The sequence below is a fragment of the Saimiri boliviensis genome, chromosome 7 (assembly GCF_048565385.1).
Source record: "Saimiri boliviensis isolate mSaiBol1 chromosome 7, mSaiBol1.pri, whole genome shotgun sequence".
In the NCBI taxonomy this organism is placed as follows: domain Eukaryota; kingdom Metazoa; phylum Chordata; class Mammalia; order Primates; family Cebidae; genus Saimiri; species Saimiri boliviensis.
The window spans coordinates 78,676,379-78,698,658 of record NC_133455.1 but is presented as its reverse complement, the minus strand read 5'-3'; the positions used below and the strand labels follow the sequence as shown (position 1 = coordinate 78,698,658).

General features: G+C 38.7%; 1 protein-coding gene across 3 annotated transcripts in view; it reads right to left on the bottom strand.

Annotated features, from left to right (window-relative positions):
- Window positions 1-22,280, bottom strand: part of TBK1 (TANK binding kinase 1) — a 67,017-nt gene that overhangs the window by 30,000 nt on the left and 14,737 nt on the right. For all 3 annotated transcript variants that reach the window (XR_012518474.1, XM_074402843.1, XM_039471767.2), the window contains exons 4-8: window positions 22,118-22,247; window positions 19,240-19,421; window positions 10,115-10,275; window positions 4,538-4,648; window positions 2,295-2,474 (exon numbers count right to left, since the gene is read on the bottom strand). Coding sequence is in view for 2 of the 3 variants with exons in the window: in XM_074402843.1 (XP_074258944.1) it covers window positions 2,295-2,474; window positions 4,538-4,648; window positions 10,115-10,275; window positions 19,240-19,421; window positions 22,118-22,247 (764 nt within the window). In the remaining variant the exon portion in view is untranslated. The remainder of the gene's footprint in view (window positions 1-2,294; window positions 2,475-4,537; window positions 4,649-10,114; window positions 10,276-19,239; window positions 19,422-22,117; window positions 22,248-22,280) is intronic.

Here is a 22,280-nt window from a genome sequence, read left to right as displayed (position 1 = left end):
GTGTTTGTGTGTGTGACAGAGTCTTGCTCTGTTGCCCAGGCTGGAGTACATAGTGGCGCAATCTCAGCTCACTGCAGCCTCCGCCTCATGGGTTCAGGCGATTATTGTGACTCTGCCTCCTAAGTAGCTGGGATTACATGCATGCATTACCACACCCAACTGATTTTTGTATTTTTAGTAGAAACCATGCTGGCCAGTCTGGTTTCGAATTCCTGGCCTCAAAGTGATCCACCTGCCTTGGCCTCCCAAAGTGCTAATATTACAGGTACAAACCAACGCACCTGGCCAAGATTCTTAATATTTTCAAATAGAGAATCAACATATCAGAGATGTTTAGAGTACTGACTTGAATCAGATACCTGGGTTCAAATCTTAACTCTTCCACTAACTTGCTATATAACCGTAAGTGACTTAACTCTCATGCACCATTTCCTCAACAGTAAAATGGAAATATTAACAGTACCCACTTCACAGAATTGTTGTGAGGAATAAATGGCTTAAATATATAAAGAACCAAGAACAGCACTTGTCATGTGACTATATGTTTGTTAAATAAATTAATAAAATGAAGTGTTTTCAAAATGATGCTTTAGGGAAAAGATAGCCTCCTCATGAATAGATCAATGACATCAAAAGAAATGTTTCAGCAGCAATATTGTAATTTGGCTCTACAAGCCTCCATTGGGTGACCTTTTGAAAATTTTTTGTTTCTAATTTTTGTGTGTACATAGGAAATGTATATGTTTATGGAGTACATGAGATGTTTTGTTACAGGCATGCAATATGTAATAATCACATCATGGAGAATGTGGTATCCATCCAGTCAAGCATTTATCTTTTGTGTTACAGACAATCATATTATACTCTTTAGCTTTTTAAAAATTTATAATTAAGTTATTATTAACTATAGTCACATTGGGTGAGCTTTTTAAAAAACAATTTGCTATCACTACAGATTCACATGCAGTTCTAAGAAACAATGAAGACAGACACTATATATTCTTCCCTCAGCTTTCCCCAATGGTAACATCTTGCATATAGCAAAGCATCACAACCAGCTATTAACACTGATTCACTCAACTTACTCAAATTTCCCCAGTTTTACATGCAAGTGTATGTATGTATACAGTCATGCATTGCTTAACAATGGGAATAAGTTCTGAAAAATGCATCATTGTGTGAACATCATAAAGTATATTTACAGAAAACTACATGCTGGCAGGGCGCTGTGGCTCAAGCCTGTAATCCCAGCACTTTGGGAGGCCGAGGCGGGTGGATCACGAGGTCAAGAGATCGAGACCATCCTAGTCAACATGGTGAAACCCCGTCCCTACTAAAAATACAGAAAAAAAGTAGCTGGGCATGGCGGCACATGCCTGTAATCCCAGCTACTCAGGAGGCTGAGGCAGGAGAATTGCCTGAACCCAGGAGGCGGAGGTTGCAGTGAGCCGAGATCGCACCATTGCACTCCAGCCTGGGTAACAAGAGCGAAACTCCGTCTCAAAAAAAAAAAAAAAAAAAGAAAACTACATGCTATGCCTTCTACATACCTAGGCTATATACTATCTAGCCTGTTGCTCCTAGGCTACAAACCTGTACAGCACCTTACTATACTTAATACTGCAAGCAGCTGTAACACAATTACTAACACTATTTGTATATGTGAACATATGTAAACATAGAAAAGATACAGTAAAAATAAGGTATTATAACCTTACGGAACCACTGTCATATACATGGTCTATCATTGACCATTATATGCAATTTTATCATACGGGTAGTTTTTCTTAAATCATATGGGTGTGTTTTTGCTTACATAAAACAAACACTGGCACCAGGTACTTTAACCATTATTATGGTTAATAATAATAACCAAATTATTTGCATATGGTTATCATGTGCAAATAATAACCATGTTAACTGTATTTAAGACTTAGGCTTTGATATTTTAAACATGGGAGGATAGTGCACTTAGTAAAACCTGGCTTATTTATTGGTAGATGCCATTTGTGGTTATGTGATTATGCAACTTGAAAGAAAGCACTGCAATGAAAGTAGTCTTATAAAAAACTTACAGTTTAAGAACAAGCTAATTTAACTATAAATTTTAGAATATCAATCCTTTTACTACAAAAATAAGTGAAAAGGAATTTAGTAAGCACTTAAATATAATTTTCTATGTGGGAAGTGTGGGTGCTTTTGGTGAGGCTGAGGCACCTTTTCTATTTCTCTTCCTACCTTAGGAAAATATATAACAGAATATGTTGCTGTAAGAAGAAAACAGAGATACTTACGTATTATAGCTATGAATATAAATCTTATGAGCTGTCATTTGTTGTAGCGAAAAAACATGAATTATCATACGGTGAAGTATATCACTAGTTTCTGCAAAAAACTGGTCAAAACCCCAACACTTTTCCTGATCCGCTTCAAGGATGTTTGCAAGAACAGGAGTAAGTAGAACCTGAAGACCCCTAAAATGGTATTGAAAAGTTACTTGAAAAGTGAATATATCATATTCTGTCTAGGTTAAAAAATCATATTTACCAGCAAATTAAAGGAACTGTCATTATCATATTAGATTAATTTAAAAAATTTTAAATCTGTCAACTTTTCAGAAAGCTAGGTGACCTTCACTTAATATCACTCATCAATGAATCAGAGATTATAGCTTCTTTTTCTTCTAGAAATGAGGTCTTGTTATACTGCCCAGGCTGAAAGTGCCCTGGCTATTCACAGACACTTTATGCGTTGCAGTCTCAAACTCCAGGGCTCTAGTATCCTGTCTGAAGCTTCCTGAGTAGCTGGGACTATAGGTGTATGCCACTATGCCAAGCCCATTACATTTTTGGTAGTTGCTTTCACTGCTGATTTGTAGTACTTGAAGTTCTTACTATTTAAAACAAATGTTGATTTCCTGAGCCCTTTACATTTTATCAGTTTGCCTGAGATCCTCAAAATGAGTATTTCCTAAATCAAAATTTAACACAAATCACAATTATAATGTTACATTTCTGCTCTCCAACACAATGAATTTCTCTTGGTTATCTAGTTGCATGACAATTTTATTTAGGAAACCTTTTTAAACAACATACACAAAAAACTGTTACAACAGTGGTTTTTGAAAATGATTTCAGCATTGGAACTCTCGGTTTACATGAATTTTCACAGAACCCAATATATAAAATGCTAAATGATATTTTATTAGTTTGTTTTATATATTTATTTAGTTAAAAGTCATACAAAAAGCACCTACAACTTACAATAGGTGTTAAGCCAGTAACTCACCCAATTATATAACTACCACACTCACGAAAAATGGAAGTTAATTCAGTAATCACAAATTCTAAATACTGATGCGTGTCTTGGCTTTTTTTCCATAGTGAAATACAAAATAATTTACTTTCTACTTTTAATTTCTTTAATTTTAATTTTAATTCTTTCTTTGTGGTAACAGATATCTTTTTTTTTTTTTTTTTTGAGACAGAGTTTCGCTCCTGTTACCCAGGCTGGAGTGCAATGGTGCGATTTTGGCTCACTGCAACCTCCGCCTCCTGGTTCAGGCAATTCTCCTGCCTCAGCCTCCTGAGTAGCTGGGATTATAGGCACGTGCCACCATGCCCAGCTAATTTTTTGTATTTTTAGTAGAGATGGGGTTTCACCATGTTGACCAGGATGGTCTCGATCTCTTGACCTCGTGATCCACCCGCCTCGGCCTCCCAAAGTGCTGGGATTACAGGCTTGAACCACCGTGCCTGGCCTTTTTTTTTTTGAGACAGAGTCTGGCTCTGTTGCCCAGGCTGGAGTGCAGTGGCACAATTTTGGCTCACTGTAACAGCCACCTCCCAGGTTCAAGTGATTCTCCTGCCTCAGCTTCCCAAATAGCTGTGACTACAGGCACGTGCCACCATTCCCAGCTAATTTTTGTATTTTTAGTAGAGATGGGGTTTCACCGTGTTAGCCAGGATGGTCTCAATCTCCTGACCCTGTGATCCACCCACCTCAGGCCACAGAATTCTTAAATGACAATATAATTTGTTTGAGTTCTGCCTGCATCATTAAACAAGACCCATACAAACATCTGAAATGCTAAAAAGTACAAAAAGACTTATTTCTCACCCTTTGAATAATTTGAGTATTTTTAAAAAATGAGGATAATACTAAATCTCTTACTGTTTGCTTTTTACAACTCCAGTTGAGAAATTTACTCATATCCAAACCACTATTTGTTATCCATCAATATGGAGGTCATTACAAAAAAATACTGAAGTCCTGAGCGGGATCCCCACACTAGGAAGAATTCCAAGACCAGTGATTATCAATCTCAAAAATGTATGCCCTGTGTCCTAACGCAGATCAGGGAAAATTATTTGTATAGTCACAAAGACAAAAACCATTTATCAAGGCATATGCTTTGATGATATATAATTAAAATAAAATCGAAGTATACTTCAGTATTTGAGTACCTGTGGTTTTAGGCAAGAAAGATTTCAAACACCAAAGTGCAAAAGATAAGAATTGGGTACACCATACTTACCGAGAAAGACTGCAAGAAACAGGCATGTCTCCACTCCAGTCGATTGGTCCATTTTCTGCTTTCTGTACTCCAGATATTGCACCAGAAGGCTTTCCTGTAATTATTTTATACCTTGGGAGGAATAAAAGCAGAATAAAATATGCAGTTCATTTTTGCATGACTTATTAATGGGCTTTGCAAAAGTATTTCCTGAATTGCACCTACAATTATCTACTAGATGAAACTTTGTGACTGATGTTCACAGGATCCATAAAACAATCAAAATACTTTGAATCTGACTGACTGAAGAATAGTGGTTGTATGGTTATTTTATATATGCCATAATTAATTTTCATCTGAGATCTCAGAGTGCTTTAAAACAGCATCTTGATGTTCACAACAAAAATATTAATTTTCCATCTGAAAAAACCGAGCAAACACAAAATAAGTTATGTCACAGAATGTCTCTAGATCATGAAAAAAAAAAGTATCTAATCCCTCTTATCCATATTATCCAAAGGCACAACTAAAGTGTAAAGTTTCTGCAGAATGAATAGCATTGTTTAAAACAAAAAAGATAAAACTATACAGAGCACAGTATCAGAGTCTTTGCACATTGGAACACACACATTTGCACATTTTGGAAAAAGCACATTTGTTCAATGGTAAAGTAAATGTGCTCTGAGCAAATCAATATTAAAAAAAAAAAATAGAACAAACCACTACAACCAATTTAGACCATTTGCTGCTTCCTCAGCAGAGGCAGCCATGATTTCTGCCTTAAGAGATTTTTCAAAGAGGAAATTAATGTGAAAAATGAGGTGTGTTCATGTGAGAACTATCTAAGGAGTAAGTGCACATATGTGAGATTAATGCAAAAGAGAAGTGAATAAATGGCAAAATTCTTAAAGGAATGCTTACAAGTTTTTAAAAAGTTTAATTTTGATAAGATCCATATATAAATACATTCCTAACATGCAAATGAGATGCTGAGGAATCAGCACTGCCATAATGTTGGATGAATACATCCTTCATTAGCAAAGTAAAACAATTATTATTACTGAGTACTTCAATCACCTCTGAACATTCTTTAGCATCAATGTTCATAAAAGTTGAGTTTCTGTGCTAATAAAGTAAAATTCTTCTAATGGTATATCTGCCCACATGGGTGTCAGACAAAATTATCCGGTATTCCTAGCTACTCAAGAGTTATATGATTTCTTTATTAGGAAGCAACACACACTTTTATTTAAACCATTTTCAGGGCAGGAAGAAATGCTGACATTGCTTTAAAAGCTGATACTATCTATGATGATAAAACTATAATTAACTGTTAGGCACAATTTATGTGTAATGAGAAAAACACAAATTATCAGTTTTTGTTAAGGAAGAGATTTCATTAAAAGGGCAATGCTATAAAGCAGGCTCAGTAGGATGCTATACCAAAATCATCAGTACAGTTAAATAGATGTCTTCTTCCCATAAATACATACACTGTCCTTGCTGGAAAACATTCAGATACCCAAGTTTCAGCAAAAGTCATTGCACCATCTGAATAATTTGTTTTACTTTCTTCAACCAACAAAAGGAAAAACATCTTTCTCCCTCAATTTTTTGAGAAGAGATTAAATACTTGTATTTTTTATAGTTGTGACTATTACTTTAAGTCATGTTTGCTTCATAAAAGGTAGGGCCAGGGTAAGCGTGGTGGCTCACGCGTGTAATCGCACCACTTTGGAGGCCGAGGGGGGACAGATCACTTGAGGCCAGGAGTTCAAGACCAGCCTGGCCAACATGGTGAAACCCCATCTCTACTAAAAATACAAAAATTAGCTGGGTGTGGTGGCATCCGCCTGTAATCCCAGCTACTCGGGAGGCTGATGCAGGAGAATTGCTTGAACCTGGGAGGCAGAGGTTGCAGTGAGCTGAGACTGGGCCACTGCACTCCAGCCTGGGCAACAGAGTAAGACTCTGTCTCAAAAAAACAAACAAACAAAGCAAAACAAAAAACCAAACCAAACAAAACAAAAGGTAGAGTCAAATATATAAAAGTCTGAGAAATATGTTAAGACCTAAAAGAATGACTGGACAGGTTAGGCTGTCAGTGGTTGCTGTCCATTCACTAAACTCAGTATTCTTTACATCATAGTTTTATGTGTATGTAGTTTGGCTTTCTCATGAAACAAGGTTATTCACAAATGTCTTTTAAAATGAAAAAGCACAAATGTCTTTTAAAATCAAAAGAAGTGTGGCTAATTATGGATTATTTTTATAATTAATTTCACATCTAGAAATCCATCTCTCTTTTCCTTGGCTTACAAGAAATGAGTTTATACACACAGTAACTATTTCCTAATAATTATGACACTACACTTCAACAAATTAGGCACAGAAGGAACATATCTCAAAATAATAAGAGCCATCTATGACAAACCCATAGTCACATCATTCTGAATGGGCAATTCCCCTAAGAACTGGAACAAGACAAGAAGGCCCACTCTCACCACTCCTACTCAATATAGTACTGAAAGTCCCAATCACAGCAATCAGACAAAGAGAAAAATAAGAGGCATTCAAATAGGAAAAGACATAGTCAAATTTTCTCTTCACTGACAATATGATTCTAAACATAGAAAACCCTAAAGATTTCGCCAAAAGACTCCTAGACCTGACAAACAACTTCAGCCAAGTCCCAGGATACAAAAAAAAAAAATACAACTATCAGCACCATTTCTATACACCAATAATGTTCAAGCTGAGAACCAAATCGAGAATGCAATCCCATTTACAATAGCCACACAGATGCAAAAATACCTAGAAATACACTTAACCGAGGAGCTGAAAGATTGCTACAAAAACTACAAAATACTGCTGAAAGAAATCATAAATGACACAACAAATGCAAAAGCATTTCATGCTCATGTCTATGATAAACCCACAGCCAACATCATTCTGAATGGGCAATCGCCCTAAGAACTGGAACAAGACAAGGAGGCCCACTCTCGCCATCCCTACTCAACATAGTACTAGAAGTTTCAGCCAGAGCAATCAGGCAACATCAATATCATTAAAATATCTATACTGCCCAGAGCAATCTACAGAATCAATGCTAATCCTATCAAATTATCAATGTTATTTTTCACAGAATTAGAAAAAATTATCCTAAATTCATATGGAACAAAAACAGAGCCTGAATAGCCAAGGCAATCTGCAAGGCTACAGTAACCAAAAGAGCATGGTACTGGTACAAAAACAGATACATAGACTGATGGAACAGAATAGAGACTCCTAAAATAAAGCCACACATCTACAACCAACATATCTTTGACAAAGCTGACAAAAATAAACAATGGGGAAAGGACACCCTATTCGATAAATGGTGCTGGGAAAACTGGCTAACCATATGCAGGAGAATAAAACTGGATCCCATCTCTTACCATATACAAAAATTAACTCAAGATGGAATAAAGACTTAAATGTAAGAGCTCAAACTATGAAAATTATAGAAGGAGATATAGGACATACTCTTCTATACACTGTCTTAAGAAAATAATTCATGAAGACCTCAAAATCAAATGCAACAAAATAAAAAATAGACAAATGAGACTTAATTATGTTGGAGCTTTGGCACAGAAAAAGGAACTCTCTTTTTATTTTATTTATTTATTTATTTATTTTAGAGATGGGGTTTCTCCATGTTGGTCAGGCTGGTCTTGAACTCCTGACCTCATCAAGTGATCTGCCCTCCTCGGCCTCCCAAAGTGCTGGGATTACAGGCGTGAGCCACCACGCCCAGCCCTAAAAGGAACTCTCAACAGAATAAACAGACAACCTACAGAATGGAAGGAATTATTTGTAAACTACGCATTTGACAAAGGACTAATACCAGAATCTATATGAATCAACAAGAAAAAAACAAAGAACCCCATTAAAGTGAGCAAAGTATATGAACATACTCTCCTCAAAAGAAGACTATACAAGCTGCCAATAAACATGAAAAAATACTCAACACCACTAATCAGAGAGATGTAAATCAAAACCACAATGAGATACCATCTCATGCCAGTCAGAATGGCTCCTAAAAAGTCAAAAAATAACGGTCGTGAGGTTGTGCAGAAAAGGGAATAATTATACACCATTGGTGGGAATGCAAATTTGTTCAGCCCCCGTGAAAAGCAGCTTGGAGATCTCCAATAACTAAAAATAGAACTCAGATGACCCAGCAATCCCATTACTGGGTATATAACCAAAGAAAAATAAGTCATTCTACCAAAAAAGACATACACACAGCAGTATCCACAATAGCAAACACAAAGAATCAACCTAGGTGCCCATCAATGGCAGAATGGATAACAAAAATGTGGTACATATACACCACAGAATAGTAGGTAGCCATAAAAAAGAATGAAATCACATCCTTTGAAGCAACACAGATGAAGTGGGAGACATTTATCTTAAGTGACAATATGATTCTAAACCTAGGAAACCAAATACTGTTATGCTCTCACTTATAAGTGGGAGCTAAATCTTGTGTCCACACAGATGTAAAGATGGAAACTAAACAGTCCCTGAGGACTCTAAAAGGAGAGAGGGAGGGAGATGAGGGCTGAACACTTTTTATTAGATACTACATACACTACCTAGGTGATGAGATCAATAAAAGCCCAAACCTCAGCATCACACAATATACCCTTTTAACTAAACCTTCACACATACCCTCTGAATCTAAAATAAAAATGGAAATTAAAAAAAAAATTGTGATAATACATAAATGTATATACATTATACTAGTAAAATATATTGTGTCTGGCCCAAATCTGCAACACTGGAAAAAAAAGTTTAATGTAACATTACTGCCAAAATATTTTTAATTTATTTATTTAGAGATAGGGTTTCACTCTGTCGCCCAGGCTGGAGTGCAGTGGTGCAATCACAGTTCACTGCAGCCTCAATCTCCTGGGCTTAGGTGATCCTCCCACTTCAGCCTTCCGAGTAGCTAGGACCATAGGCGCATACCACCACGTCTGGCTAATTTTTGTATTTTTTGTAGATACAGGGTCTCACTATGTTGGTTCAGGCTAGTCTTGAAATCCTGGGCTCAAGCAATCCTCCCCCGCTCAGCCTCCCAAAGTGCTGGGATTACAGGCATGAGCCACCATGCCTTGCCCAAAATGTTTTTTTAAATGGTCAAAGAAATCAGTTCACTTTAGGGTAAGACTGATGCTCGTTTTAGATCTGGTAATGATTCTGATACTCCACAGAACTACATTATTTTTTTCAGTTGTATAGGAGAAAAGTGCTGACAAGCACCCAGAGTGAAATAAACAGTGTGCTAAAATAAAGTCTAGAAAGCAGTACATTTTTAGTGATGGGCCAAAGACTGAATACCATTTATACTGTGTATTTAAGATATTTAAACATGATACGGAAAATTATGCATACTTTTATAAGGCTGCATTCTTTTAAAACACCAGTTAGCTTAAAATATCAGAAACGATTGTTAAACCAATTTTCATTAACATAAACCACTAACAATATGAACCAAGAGAGAAATAAATTTTTAAATGCTTCTCTGATTTTAGATTGGAAACCACTTACATCACTTCTTTATTCCTACGAGGCCCTTCAAAGGGTCTAAATGGCAGTGATCCAGTAGCGGCATGGTAAAATGTTACCCCAATGCTCCAAAGATCAACTGTCGCTCCATATTTCTTCTGATGATCTTTCCTCAGCACTGCTCTCTCATACATATCAGGGTGCTAAGATTAAAAAAAAAAAAGATGAAAAATCTATGAACTTGTGACCAATTTTATTATATAAACAAATGGATACTCAATAATGCTTAGAAATTCTATTTTGTTTTCCTAATAACTTCATTTCCCCAATCTGAAAAGACTATTTCACATCTTCCCCTCCCTCCTCAAACCTCCACCACTACCTCCTTTGATCGTCAATTTTGATGGACTCAATTCATAATTTATTGTGGAAATAGAAGCAATCAGACCAGCACTCCATTATGTCCTTTACCAAATACAACCTACCTGAATCTGTGTCTGTTCTCTTTATTTTTATTTTTTTGAGATGGGGTGGAGTACAGTAGCTTGATCTCGGCTCACTGTAACCACCGCTTCCTGGGTTCAAGCGATTCTCCTGCCTCAGTCTCCTGAGTAGCTGGGACTACAGGTGCCTACCATGATGCCTGGCTGATTTTTGTATTTTTAGTAGAGACAGGGTTTCACCATGTTGGCCAGGCTGGTCTGGAACTCCCGACCTCAAGTGATCCACCCGCCTTGGCCTCCCAAAGTGCTGGGATTACAGGTGTGAGCCACTGTGCCTAGTCAATCTGTGTCCGTTTTCCAGGCCTACTTTCCAGCCACAATTGAACTGCGCCTATACATGGCCAACTTTTCCATCTGTGCTGTGGAACTCATCATATCATCTTGCCAATTCCAGAACTCAATTCTTGTAATTATCCCACTTATTTTATGCATCAATGTTTCCTTCTGTTCTGATTCATTACTTTCTGCTTACAAACATGCTTTAATATCTCCCATTTTAAAAGATCTCTAAACTGACCACAAAACTCCCTTCAACAATAACCCAATTCTCTGCTTTCCACCACAGCAAAACTTCTCAATACAGCTGTCCATGCTTATTATAACTGCCTTACTCCCTCATCTCCCATTCAGGCCTAATGCATTAAATATCATCTGTATGCTTTACTTCCAAAACTACCTAGGGCCCTGAGCTTCAGATTTATATATCCTACTGTTCTCTGATGTCTAAAACACAGCTCAAACTTAACATATCCAAAATTGACTCTTGGTCTTCCCACTTAAACTTGCTTCCTTCTAATCTTTAAGTAAACAGTACCACCACCTATCTAGCTGCTCACAACCGAAACTAACCAGGCAGCCTTGATTTATTTGCCTTATCCTCAAATGCAATCTGTCAGGGTAAGCTCATTTAATTTAATGAAATTAAATTATCTAGAATCAATTCAGAGGACTAGCTTGACTGGGTTCACTGGGGATCTAGTGACATTAAACACACGTCCTTACACACAGGAGATACTATGCCAAGCTTGTCCAAGCTGCAGCCTGTGGGACGCATGTAACCCAGGACAGCTTTGAATGCAGCCCAACACAAATTCATAAATTTTCTTAAAACACTGAGGGCTAAGGTCGGGCATGGTGGCTCAAGCCTGTAATTCCAGCACTTTGGGAGGCCGAGGCAGGTGGATCATGAGGTCAAGAGATCGAGACCATCCTAGTCAACATGGTGAAACCCTGTCTCTACTAAAAATACAAAAAAATTAGCTGGGCATGGTAGTATGTGCCTGTAATCCCAGCTACTCAGGAGGCTGAGGCAGGAGAATTGCCTGAACCCAGGAGGCGGAGGCTGCGGTGAGCCGAAATCGTGCCATTACACTCCAGCCTAGGCAACAAGAGTGAAACTCCGTCTCAGAAAAAAAAAAAAACAACAACAACACTGAGGGTTTTTTTGCGATTTTTTTTTAAAGCTGATCGGCAATCGTTAGTGTATTTTATGTATGGCCCAAGACAATTCTTCCAATGTGGCTCAGGAAAGTGAAAAGATTGGACCCCCTGCACTATATCATAGACACTGAGAACAGATGGAGCTTCTAAGAAATTGTTTAGAAGCTTACAGAACCAAAAAAAAAAAAGAAGCTTACAGAACCTGACAGAGATTCTGATGGACATTTTGTTTTGCAAAGAATAACAAGAATAACCAGTGGTCACACACAGCATGGCCTCCTCCATCTGCCTTCATGAAAGTTATACACTGGCAACTTGAAGATTTCTGGAAGATAAATCTTAAAAAAGTGTACTTATGGAGCAAAATAGAGTTACCACCTAAATGATCCCTTACCAAAACAATTCCTTTTGACATTGTGGGATTTGGCTATGGCCCAGGGGACTGGGAACCAGTGCAGGAAACACTGCTGGGAGGGGCTTCTAAATGATGCAGTCTGTGAATCTCACTCCCAACTGATCACAATCTCTGGATTTTTGGGAGTGGGGTGGGGTGGGAAGGGGATGGAGACAGGGGCAGAAGAAAGACTCTTTTGAGAAATACACTTCAGTGAGGAATCAGAATGCAGACAAGTATAAGATCTGGGTACTGAAATGAGTGTCCAAACATATGCCTGCCAACATGTTATCTCAGTGGCTTTACTGGTTCTGTAGCACACCACATAAAGTGATCATTTTCCAAAGAAGTGACGGCCAAACCTTTGACTTAGCAGCCAGTACTTAGTGTGTAAATGGTGTCGTGAACAGGCCAAAAGTACCTGGATATGCCTGACACCTTCCAGAATATAAAGCCTCCTGGGAAGAAGAGACATGGTGATTCTAGGAGACAAAGAGGGACCTGTGACAAGGTGCAATAATATACTGCCTAACTGATATAGCTGGAAGCTATTCCCTGGGAGTGACCAACTGGGAATGGCTTGACACATGCTGGTCTGATACATTTGCGCCCACTGGCTCTTTCCTGATATGCTACTGGCTTGGTGTCTGGGCCTGGGCTATTGCATCTGGAAAAAGAGCAGAAGGATAAAGCTACTCCAAAGTTTTCAGGATTATATTACTGAGATTATATCTATCGTATTAAAAGCAGTAGAAGAGAGAGTGTGGTGGCTCATGCCCTGTAATCCCAGCACTTTGGGAGGCCAAGGTGGGTAGATCATTTGAGGTTAGGAGTTTGAGAACAGCCTGGCCAACATGGTGAAACCTCGTATCTACTAAAAATATAAAAAATTAGCTGGGTGTAGTTGCACACGCCGGTAATTCCAGCCACTTGGGAAGCTGAGGCATGACAACTGCTTGAACCCAGGAGGCAGAGGTTACAGTGAGCTGAGATGGCATCACCACACTCTAGCCTGGGCAATAGAGTAAGACTGTCTCAAAAAACAAAACAAACAAACAAAAAATTAGCCAGGTGTGGTAGTGTGCACCTGTAACCACAGCTACTTGGGAGGTTGGCACACAAGCATCATCTGAACCTGGGAGATGGAGGTTACAGTGTGCTGAGATCATGCCACTGCACTCGGGCCTGGGTGACAGATTGAGACTCTGTCACAATAATGAACAAAAAACAGAAGAATGTTTTCTTTGGACTTTAACATACAAAAGAGAGAGGATTTAACACCTGGGATGGGAATTCCTGGGAACTTCAAAATGAGAGAGGTTTTCAATTAAATATGGAATACTGCTAGGCTGCTGAGCTTTAGCCTATTATTTATCTCATTTTATAACTTCTGGTGCACTGTATTTGATTATTTCCCGCTGTGAAATAGCAAATAAATAGATTAGAGTTAAATTTCAGCCTAGAGTACAGCACAGACTTGGAGTTAATTTATTTAATGTTTTGCTCTTTCCAATTTAAAAGTCTTAGAGGCAAAAGCTGAACTATGGCCCTAGGAGGTTACATGAAAGATTAATAGTTGGTATTGGAGGAGCAACCTCATAAAGGCTGGTGTAAGACTGCTGTTTGCTTGTTACGGTAATCATAATAATTGGGAAACGCTAGTGGTATTTAGTGGGTAGAGACCAAACACTGAAGGACATACTGCAGTATACGTGACAGTTCTGAAAAATGATCCTCCTATGTATAGCCTGAATGACTCTGGAATATCCTGCCAGATACTTGTGCAGGTGAGAAATCTATTTTTAACTCTATTTTACATATAACAAAGAATTTTTTTGTACAGTTCTTTCAAGAATGTAACTATATTTAAATATACTTTGTTTAGTTAGAAAATTTACCCAAAATTGTTCACCACTTTGGAAAATCATGTCAACAACAATACTACCATTTGGGATATGATTCACTAATACAACATGAGTTATCACAGCACTTGTACTCGAAGTGGAGGCATATATGACTACTTCATTTGTTTGCTCATGAGGCTGTTTCTAAATTTTTACATATTAAATATCTATTATTTTATTATAAAATATTTTCCTCTACATTATTATTAAGATATTACGCTATTTTAATTAGGTATGCAGGTTTATATTATCTAGGAATTTCATTTCAAGATATTAAAGGGAACACTGCAAAATATTTATTATAAAAGTGGGTATTGGTTTACCCACTTTTATAATAATAGTGATCTAAAACTAGTGAACTAGTTTACCCAGGGTTTAAACCACTAGCCTATCTGATCTGGCCGGCCCCCGATCACTTCTTTAATTCTGACTCCTTCCACTTGCCTCTTCACTCACTAAATTCCAGCAAATTTGCCATCTTTTCTGTTTCTCCAACTCCTGAGGTCATGCTTGTCTCCAGGCCTTTGCAGCTGCTTTCTCTGGGCCTGATGGAACCAGACTGAAGCCCAAGAACATTCTTAGAGCAGTGAACCTTGGGACAAGCAGTGCCCTCCTGGGAATGGCAGTGTCCTGAGCACGCATCTACTGCAGCTTTGGTCATGACGGGTGTGAGCCCCAGAGACAAGGAGCTGGGGGTGGTGAGCTAGCTTTTAGAAATAGGCTGTTCTTATAGAAAGAGGGGTTGGTGAAAAAAAGTATTGGGTGAGAGAAACAGAGAAAGAGAGAGAAACTGAATTTTTGAACAAGTTATCTTATCTAGTAATTGAATTTCAAGGACATAGGCTTGAACTTGCTATTGGAAAGGAGGCTTTCTGCGATGGTTTTGAGCTATTTATTGGAGGCTCACTGCTCTAAGAAAAAAGGGAAGGCAAATGTCTGAGCTGGGGAAAGTGAAGAAAACAGGAAGCTGCCTTGAACCAAAACTCCAGTGTGAATTAAGCAGCACTGCTTCTCGAAGTAGAAAGCACGGTCTAGTCAAACGTAACTGAGAAGACAACCAATAGAGAAATGAGAATGAAGATGCTTGTGTGTTGACTGAGTCACATGTTGAGGCCCAAGAAGAGACAAAAGGAAAACAGCAAAAGCACAAATGTCATGTAGGACAGAGAAAGGAGCAGGAAGGAGGTGATTTCTTCTTGTCTAACTCTGCTTGGTGTTCTCGGCAGGCTAAGATGAAAGTCCCTGCTTTGTGGAGCTTACATTCTCATGGAGAATTGAGAATATCAAGCCTACTCATCAGAAATGTTTGAGTCCAGCCGGGCACGGTGGCTCATGCCAGTAATCCCAGCATTTTGGGAGGTTGAGGTGGGTGGATCACAAGGTCAGGAGTTTGAGACCAGCCTGGCCAAGACGGTGAAACCCTGTCTCTACTAAAGATACAAAAAAATTAAAGGCCGGGCGCGGTGGCTCAAGCCTGTAATCCCAGCACTTTGGGAGGCCGAGGCGGGTGGATCACGAGGTCGAGAGATCGAGACCATCCTGGTCAACATGGTGAAACCCCGTCTCTACTAAAAATACAAAAAATTAGCTGGGCATGGTGGCGCGTGCCTGTAATCCCAGCTACTTAGGAGTCTGAGACAGGAGAATTGCCTGAGCCCAGGAGGCGGAGGTTGCGGTGAGCCGAGATCGTGCCATTGCACTCCAGCCTGGGTAACAAGAGCGAAACTCCGTCTCAAAAAAAAAAAAAAAAGATACAAAAAAATGGCCGGGCACGGTGGCTCAAGCCTGTAATCCCAGCACTTTGGGAGGCCGAGGCGGGTGGATCACGAGGTCAAGAGATCAAGACCATCCTGGTCAACATGGTGAAACCCCGTCTCTAATAAAAATACAAAAAATTAGCTGGGCATGGTGGTGCGTGCCTGTAATCCCAGCTACTCAGGAGGCTGAGGCAGGAGAATTGCCTGAACCCAGGAGGCAGAGGTTGCGGTGAGCCGAGATTGCGCCATTGCACTCCAGCCTGGGTAACGAGAGCAAAACTCCTTCTCAAAAAAAAAAGATACAAAAAAATTAGCCGGGGTGGCAGGTGCCTATAGTCCCAGCTACTCAGGAGGCTGGGGCAGGAGAATTACCTGAACCCGGGAGGTGGAGGTTGCAGTGAGCAGAGACCACTGCACTCCAACCTGGGCAACAAAGCGAGACTCTGCCTCAAAAAAAAAAAAAAAAATTGTTTGAGTCCTGTCTCTGTTCCAGCCAAGAGTCTCAGGAAGCTTGAAGGTGAATTCATTATAACTGTATTTCCTATACCATCTATGTTCTATGACACATTCTCCAGATCCACAATGACAGAGAGTTCACTGTATCACAAAGCAGTTCATATGTCACAACTCAGATAGCCAGAGGACCCCATAGGCATCTTGGGCCCTCAACAACACAGGTCTATGTAGGGAAGAGGAGGCCAGACTGATGTCATTGGGTTCAGTAGTACACAGCAAGCAGAGATGGAGCGAACTGCCAAGGATTATGACGACTGGTGGTTGAGTTTCTTTACTGCGGGGTGAGGTAGCTTCCACAGGGCCAGGGAATGGCCACAGAACAGCAGTCAGAATGGTGTGCCTGGCTTGCTGCTTTTTATCATTTCACTGTCAGTTCATTCAGTCCTTAAAGGAGGCTTTCCCAGGCTATCTTTCTCCTGCTAGTCAAGGTAATCTTATTACCTTGTTGTCTTTGCTAAACTTTAATCATCTAAATTTACTTTACTTGTCTTTTTTTCCCTACCAGAATGTGGGTTCCGTAAGAGCAGGAAAACTATGTATCTGGTTCACCATAGAAGTCTGAGCACCTAGAACTGTATCTGGTATATAGTAGGCACTTCATAAGTATTTGTGCAATGAATGAATAAAATCCATTTTTAGGTACCTTTTTTTTTTTCTAAGAGTGTTTCTCTGTCACCCAGGCTGGAGTGCACTGGCGCTATCTCGGCTCACTGGAACCTCCACCTCCCGAGTTCAAATAATTATTCTGCCTCAGCCTCCCAAGTAGCTGGAATTACAGGCACACACCAACGCATCCAGTTAATTTTTATATTTTTAGTAGAGAAGGGTTTCACCATGTAGCCCAGGCTGGTCTCAAACTCCTGACCTCGTGATATGCCAGCCTTGGCCTCCCAAGGTGCTGGGATTGCAGATGTGAGCCACTGCGCCCGGCCGGGTACCATTTTTTTTTTTTAAATTAAGAGACAGGGTCTCGCTTTGTAGCCCGGGCGGGACTGCAGTGGTACAACTGCAGCTTACTGCTGCCTCAAATTCCTGGGCTCAAGAGATCCTTCTGCCTCAGCCTTCTGAGTAGCTGGGACTACAGGTGTGTGCCACCATGTCTGGCTAATTTTTTGCAGAGATGGGATCTTGTCATTGTGCCCAGACTGGTCTTGAACTCCTGGGCTCAAGTAATCCTTCTGCCTCAGCCTCCCAAAGTGGTGGAATTATACGCATGAGCCACTGCGCCTGACCCATTCTTAAGTACTCTTATCTAAAAGATCATCACATATATCTACAGATCAATTTGGAGATATCAATTGTTAGGATAACAATGTAAGATACCTAGTTCAGCCAGGCCCGGTGGCTCATTCCTGTAATCCTGGCACTTTGGGAGACCAAGGCGGGTGGATCACGAGGTCAAGAGATCGAGACCATCCTGGCCAACATGGTGAAACTCCATCTCTAATAAAAATACAAAAATTAGCTGGGGGTGGTGGCATGTCCCCGTAGTCCCTACTTGGAAGGCTGAGGCAGGAGAATCACTTGAACCTGGGAAATGGAGGTTGCAGCGAGCAGACATCACGCCATTGCACTCCAGCCTGGCGACAGAACGAGACTCTGTCTCAAAAAAAAAAGGATACTTAGTTCATGCCAGACTTAGAATAATCTGAATAAAGCTGTAGAGGCCGGTAGACATCTTTTAACTTATAAAATTACAACAGCACGGCCAGGCGCGGTAGCTCACACCTATAATACCAGCACTCTGGGAGGCTGAGGGGGTTGGATCACCAGGTCAAGAGATTGAGACTGTCCTGGCTAACAAGGTAAAACCTCATCTCTACTAAAAATACAAAAATTAGCTGGGTGTGGTGGCACGTGCCTGGAGTCCCAGCTACTTGGGAGGCTGAGGCAGAAGAATCACTTGAACCTGGGAGGCGGAAGTTGCAGTGAGCCAAGATCATGCCATTGCACTCCAGCCTGGCGAGAAAGAGACTCTGTCTCAAAAAAAAAAAAAAAAAAAAAAATTACAACAGCACTATCCAAAAGTCACAGATTCTGTGACTTTTAAGACAAAACCCAGAGACATGAACAATTAATGAGTGATATATATTAAACTTCCTGATTACATGTTAAAAGTATTTAAAGTATATTTTCTTAAATGTTTCAAATATTACACTGACTTTACAAAAACACACCTATATAAACCTTTCAATCACAGAACTTTTCTAACTTTCTACAATTTAAAGTTAGGTCTTCTCAGGGGCATTTTGTGTGTGTGTTTCTAACAACGGTCCTTTTGGTCATTCGATAACCAACTCCCCCAAACAGAATTTTCTGTTTCATAAATATAATGAATATATAAGAAACAGTATTATGACAAGCTTGTCATATATTAACTGCTTATCAGAAAAGGGATCTATATTAAGATCCATAGCATCAGTAAAACTAAAGAATTTAAGGGTGCTATAAAACTTCTAAGAATTTTTAACAGAAAAATAATAGCACCCTTAAAAATGAGTGCCTAATTCCCGTGTTACACATTAGAATAGAAAATTTAATTTTTCTCATAAAAATTATGACATTTTACAGCAAATTGGCTGACCAATTACCCAATTATAATTACAATATATCAAGCTTCTTTAAATGAAAATATTAGTGATGTATGACTTACCAAATATTCTTCTGTGCCATACAGAGAAACAAACTGTTCGTCATCTTCTAATTCTCTAGCTGCACCAAAATCTGTGAGCTTGTATACAGACTGTCCATCTTCCCCTATAACACGCATGATATTTCCTGGCTTGATATCACGGTGCACTATGCCATTCTCTCGCAGATGATTCATTCCACCCACTTCGACAATATAAAACAAAAGAAGTCATAATGTAGATATTTATGTGTATGTGTGAATGTCCCAAATTCATTGATATATTCACCCAAACTTAATGTTTTTCCATAATTTGGTTCATTTTACTCAAATAACAGAGTATGTTTTAGTTATAAGAAGTTTTAGAATGATAAAAATTAATGTGGTCTAAGGAAGAATCCAATGTCTCTTAAGTACTACCAGGAAAATGTATCAAAAGAGTCTTAAGCCTATGATTTCTTGAATTACTTTGGTCATGTATATGTGGGTGATCTGTTTAAACAAAAATAATAAAGATTCCCAAGAAAGACACCAATCTTTCACCAGAGTTTTAAATTTCTTTACCTTGAGAAAAAAAATTGCCTGAAAAGTAAACTGGACTCAATATGTAAAATAGCAAAAAAGAAACAGAAAGATGGCAAAGTGTCAAACTTGTTTCCATAAAAATGTATTCTTATATGCTTGGCACTATTCCAAAAAGTCCATTTTCTTTTCTTTTTCTTAAGGGCAAAGTTGTCTACTTTGCTGAAATTAAGCTATTTTGTCTGACTGACAGGCAGTATCATTGAGTGATAACTTCAAACATTTGCCTGATGGCTGATAGATGAATGTTCAAATTCAAAATATGTAAAAGGTGTAGGAGTATCAATGTATAATTATTAAAACTCAGGACTATCCATACACTTAGGAAGATATCATATCTATAATTTCTATTTAACAGGCTATAGCATACTAATAATATTAATTCTGTTTCTCTTTCATTGTAACCTCACCTAAATAATCACTCTGCTTCCAGTGTCAAGTTTAAGAATTCCCACCAACCTTTTACCTTCCTTATCACTTGACTTTTCCCATTCTTAAACTATTTGATTCATTTCTTTCAAGAAGTTATTTCCTTTGATTGTAGTATTTTTAAAGAACACGTTTACTGAGATATAATTAACAAATAACATTCATCTTTTTTAGGTGTACAATTCACTTTTTTAGTATAGTCAGAGTTGTACAAATATCACTAGTTTCACAATACTTTTGTCACACCAAAAACACACCTCATACCCAACTCTATCTTCCACTAATCCCCCAACAACCACTAATCTGCTTTCTGTTTCTATGGTTTTATCTATTTTCAACATTTCATATAAATGAAATCATAAAATACTGAAGCCTTTGTGTCTGGCTTCTTTTACTTAGCATAATGTTTTCAAGTTCATCCATGTTGTAGCATATATAACTACTTCCTATCTTTTTATTTTTTTGAGACAGTCTTGCACTATTGCCCAGGTTGTAATGCAATGGCGTGATCTCGGCTCACTGCAATCTCTGCCTCCTGGGTTTAAGCAATTTTCCTGCCTCAGCCTCCTAAGTAGCTGGGACTACAGTTGCGCACTACCACACCCAGCTATTTTTTTTGTTTGTTTGTATTTCTAGTAGAGATGGGGTTTCACCATGTTGGCCAGGATGGTCTTGATCTTCTGACTTCGTGATCTGCCCACCTCAGCCTCCCAAAGTGCTGGGAATACAGGCATGAGCCACCACACCCAGTCTACTTCATATCTTGTTGTAAACAAATATTCATTCCATTTTATGGACATACTACATTTTTGTTTGTATATTCATCAGTTGATGGACATTTGGGCTGTTCCTATGGTTTTTTTTTTTTTTTTGCTATTATGAACAATGCTGCTAAATACACTGGAGTACAAGTTTTTATATGGATATGTTAATTCTTTGGGGTATACACACAGCAGTGGAATTGCTGGGTTATTTGGTCAAAAGTTAAATAATTATATATTTAACTTTTTGAGGAACTTCTAGACTGTTTTCCAAAATGGCTGTATCATTTTATAATCCCACCAGCAATGTATGAGGGTTCCAATTTCTCCATATTCTTGCCAACACTTGTTGTTTGTCTTCATTTTTTTTTTTCTTCATTTTTTTTGCTCTATTGCCCAGGCTGAAGTGTGGTGGCACAATCATTGCTCACAGCAGCCTCCATATCCTGGGCTGAAGCGATCCTCCCACTACAACCTCCCGAGGAGCTGAAACTACAGGTGCATGCCACCATGCTTGGCTACTTGTTATTTTACTTTTTGTAGGGACGGGGTCTCACTATGCTGCTCAGGCTGATCCTGAACTCCTGGATTCAAGCAATCTGCCTGCCTCCGCCTCCCAAAGTGCTGGGATTACAAGTGTGAACCACCATGGTTGGCCCTGTTTGTCTTTTTTATATTAGGCATTTCTGTTGGTATAAAGTGGTATTTCATTGTGGTTTTGATGAGCATTTCCCTAATGACCAATAATGCTGAGCATTTTTTTATGTACTTATTAGTCACTTGTGTATCTTCTTTGGAGAAATGTCTATGTGACATTTGCCCATTTCTAAATTGGATTGTTTAGCTTTTTATGGTTGAGTTGTCTGGATAAAAATTCCTTGTGAGGTGTATGACTTACAAACATTTTTTTCTCATTCTATGGCTGTCTTTTCACTTACCTGATGTCCTTTGAAGCACAAAAAAGTTTAATGTTGATGAAGTCCAATTTATGTATTTATTTTTGGTATCTGTGCTTTTGGTGTCATGTCTAAGGAAGCATTGCATAAAGGTCTTCAGTTTTGAATGTAAGATATATTTTTTAAATTCTATATTATTAAATTTTATATATAAATGAAATCATATAAACATACCCACATCTCGCAAAACAATTAAAAATTCAGATTCTGGTAGTCCATAGGCATTAGATGGCTCTTCTAAAACAGTGTATAAACTTCCACATGGACAAAATTCCATAATAAGTACTTTATGTCTTGTTGTTGTCTGAAAAAAAAAATCATTGATTGGGAATGAACA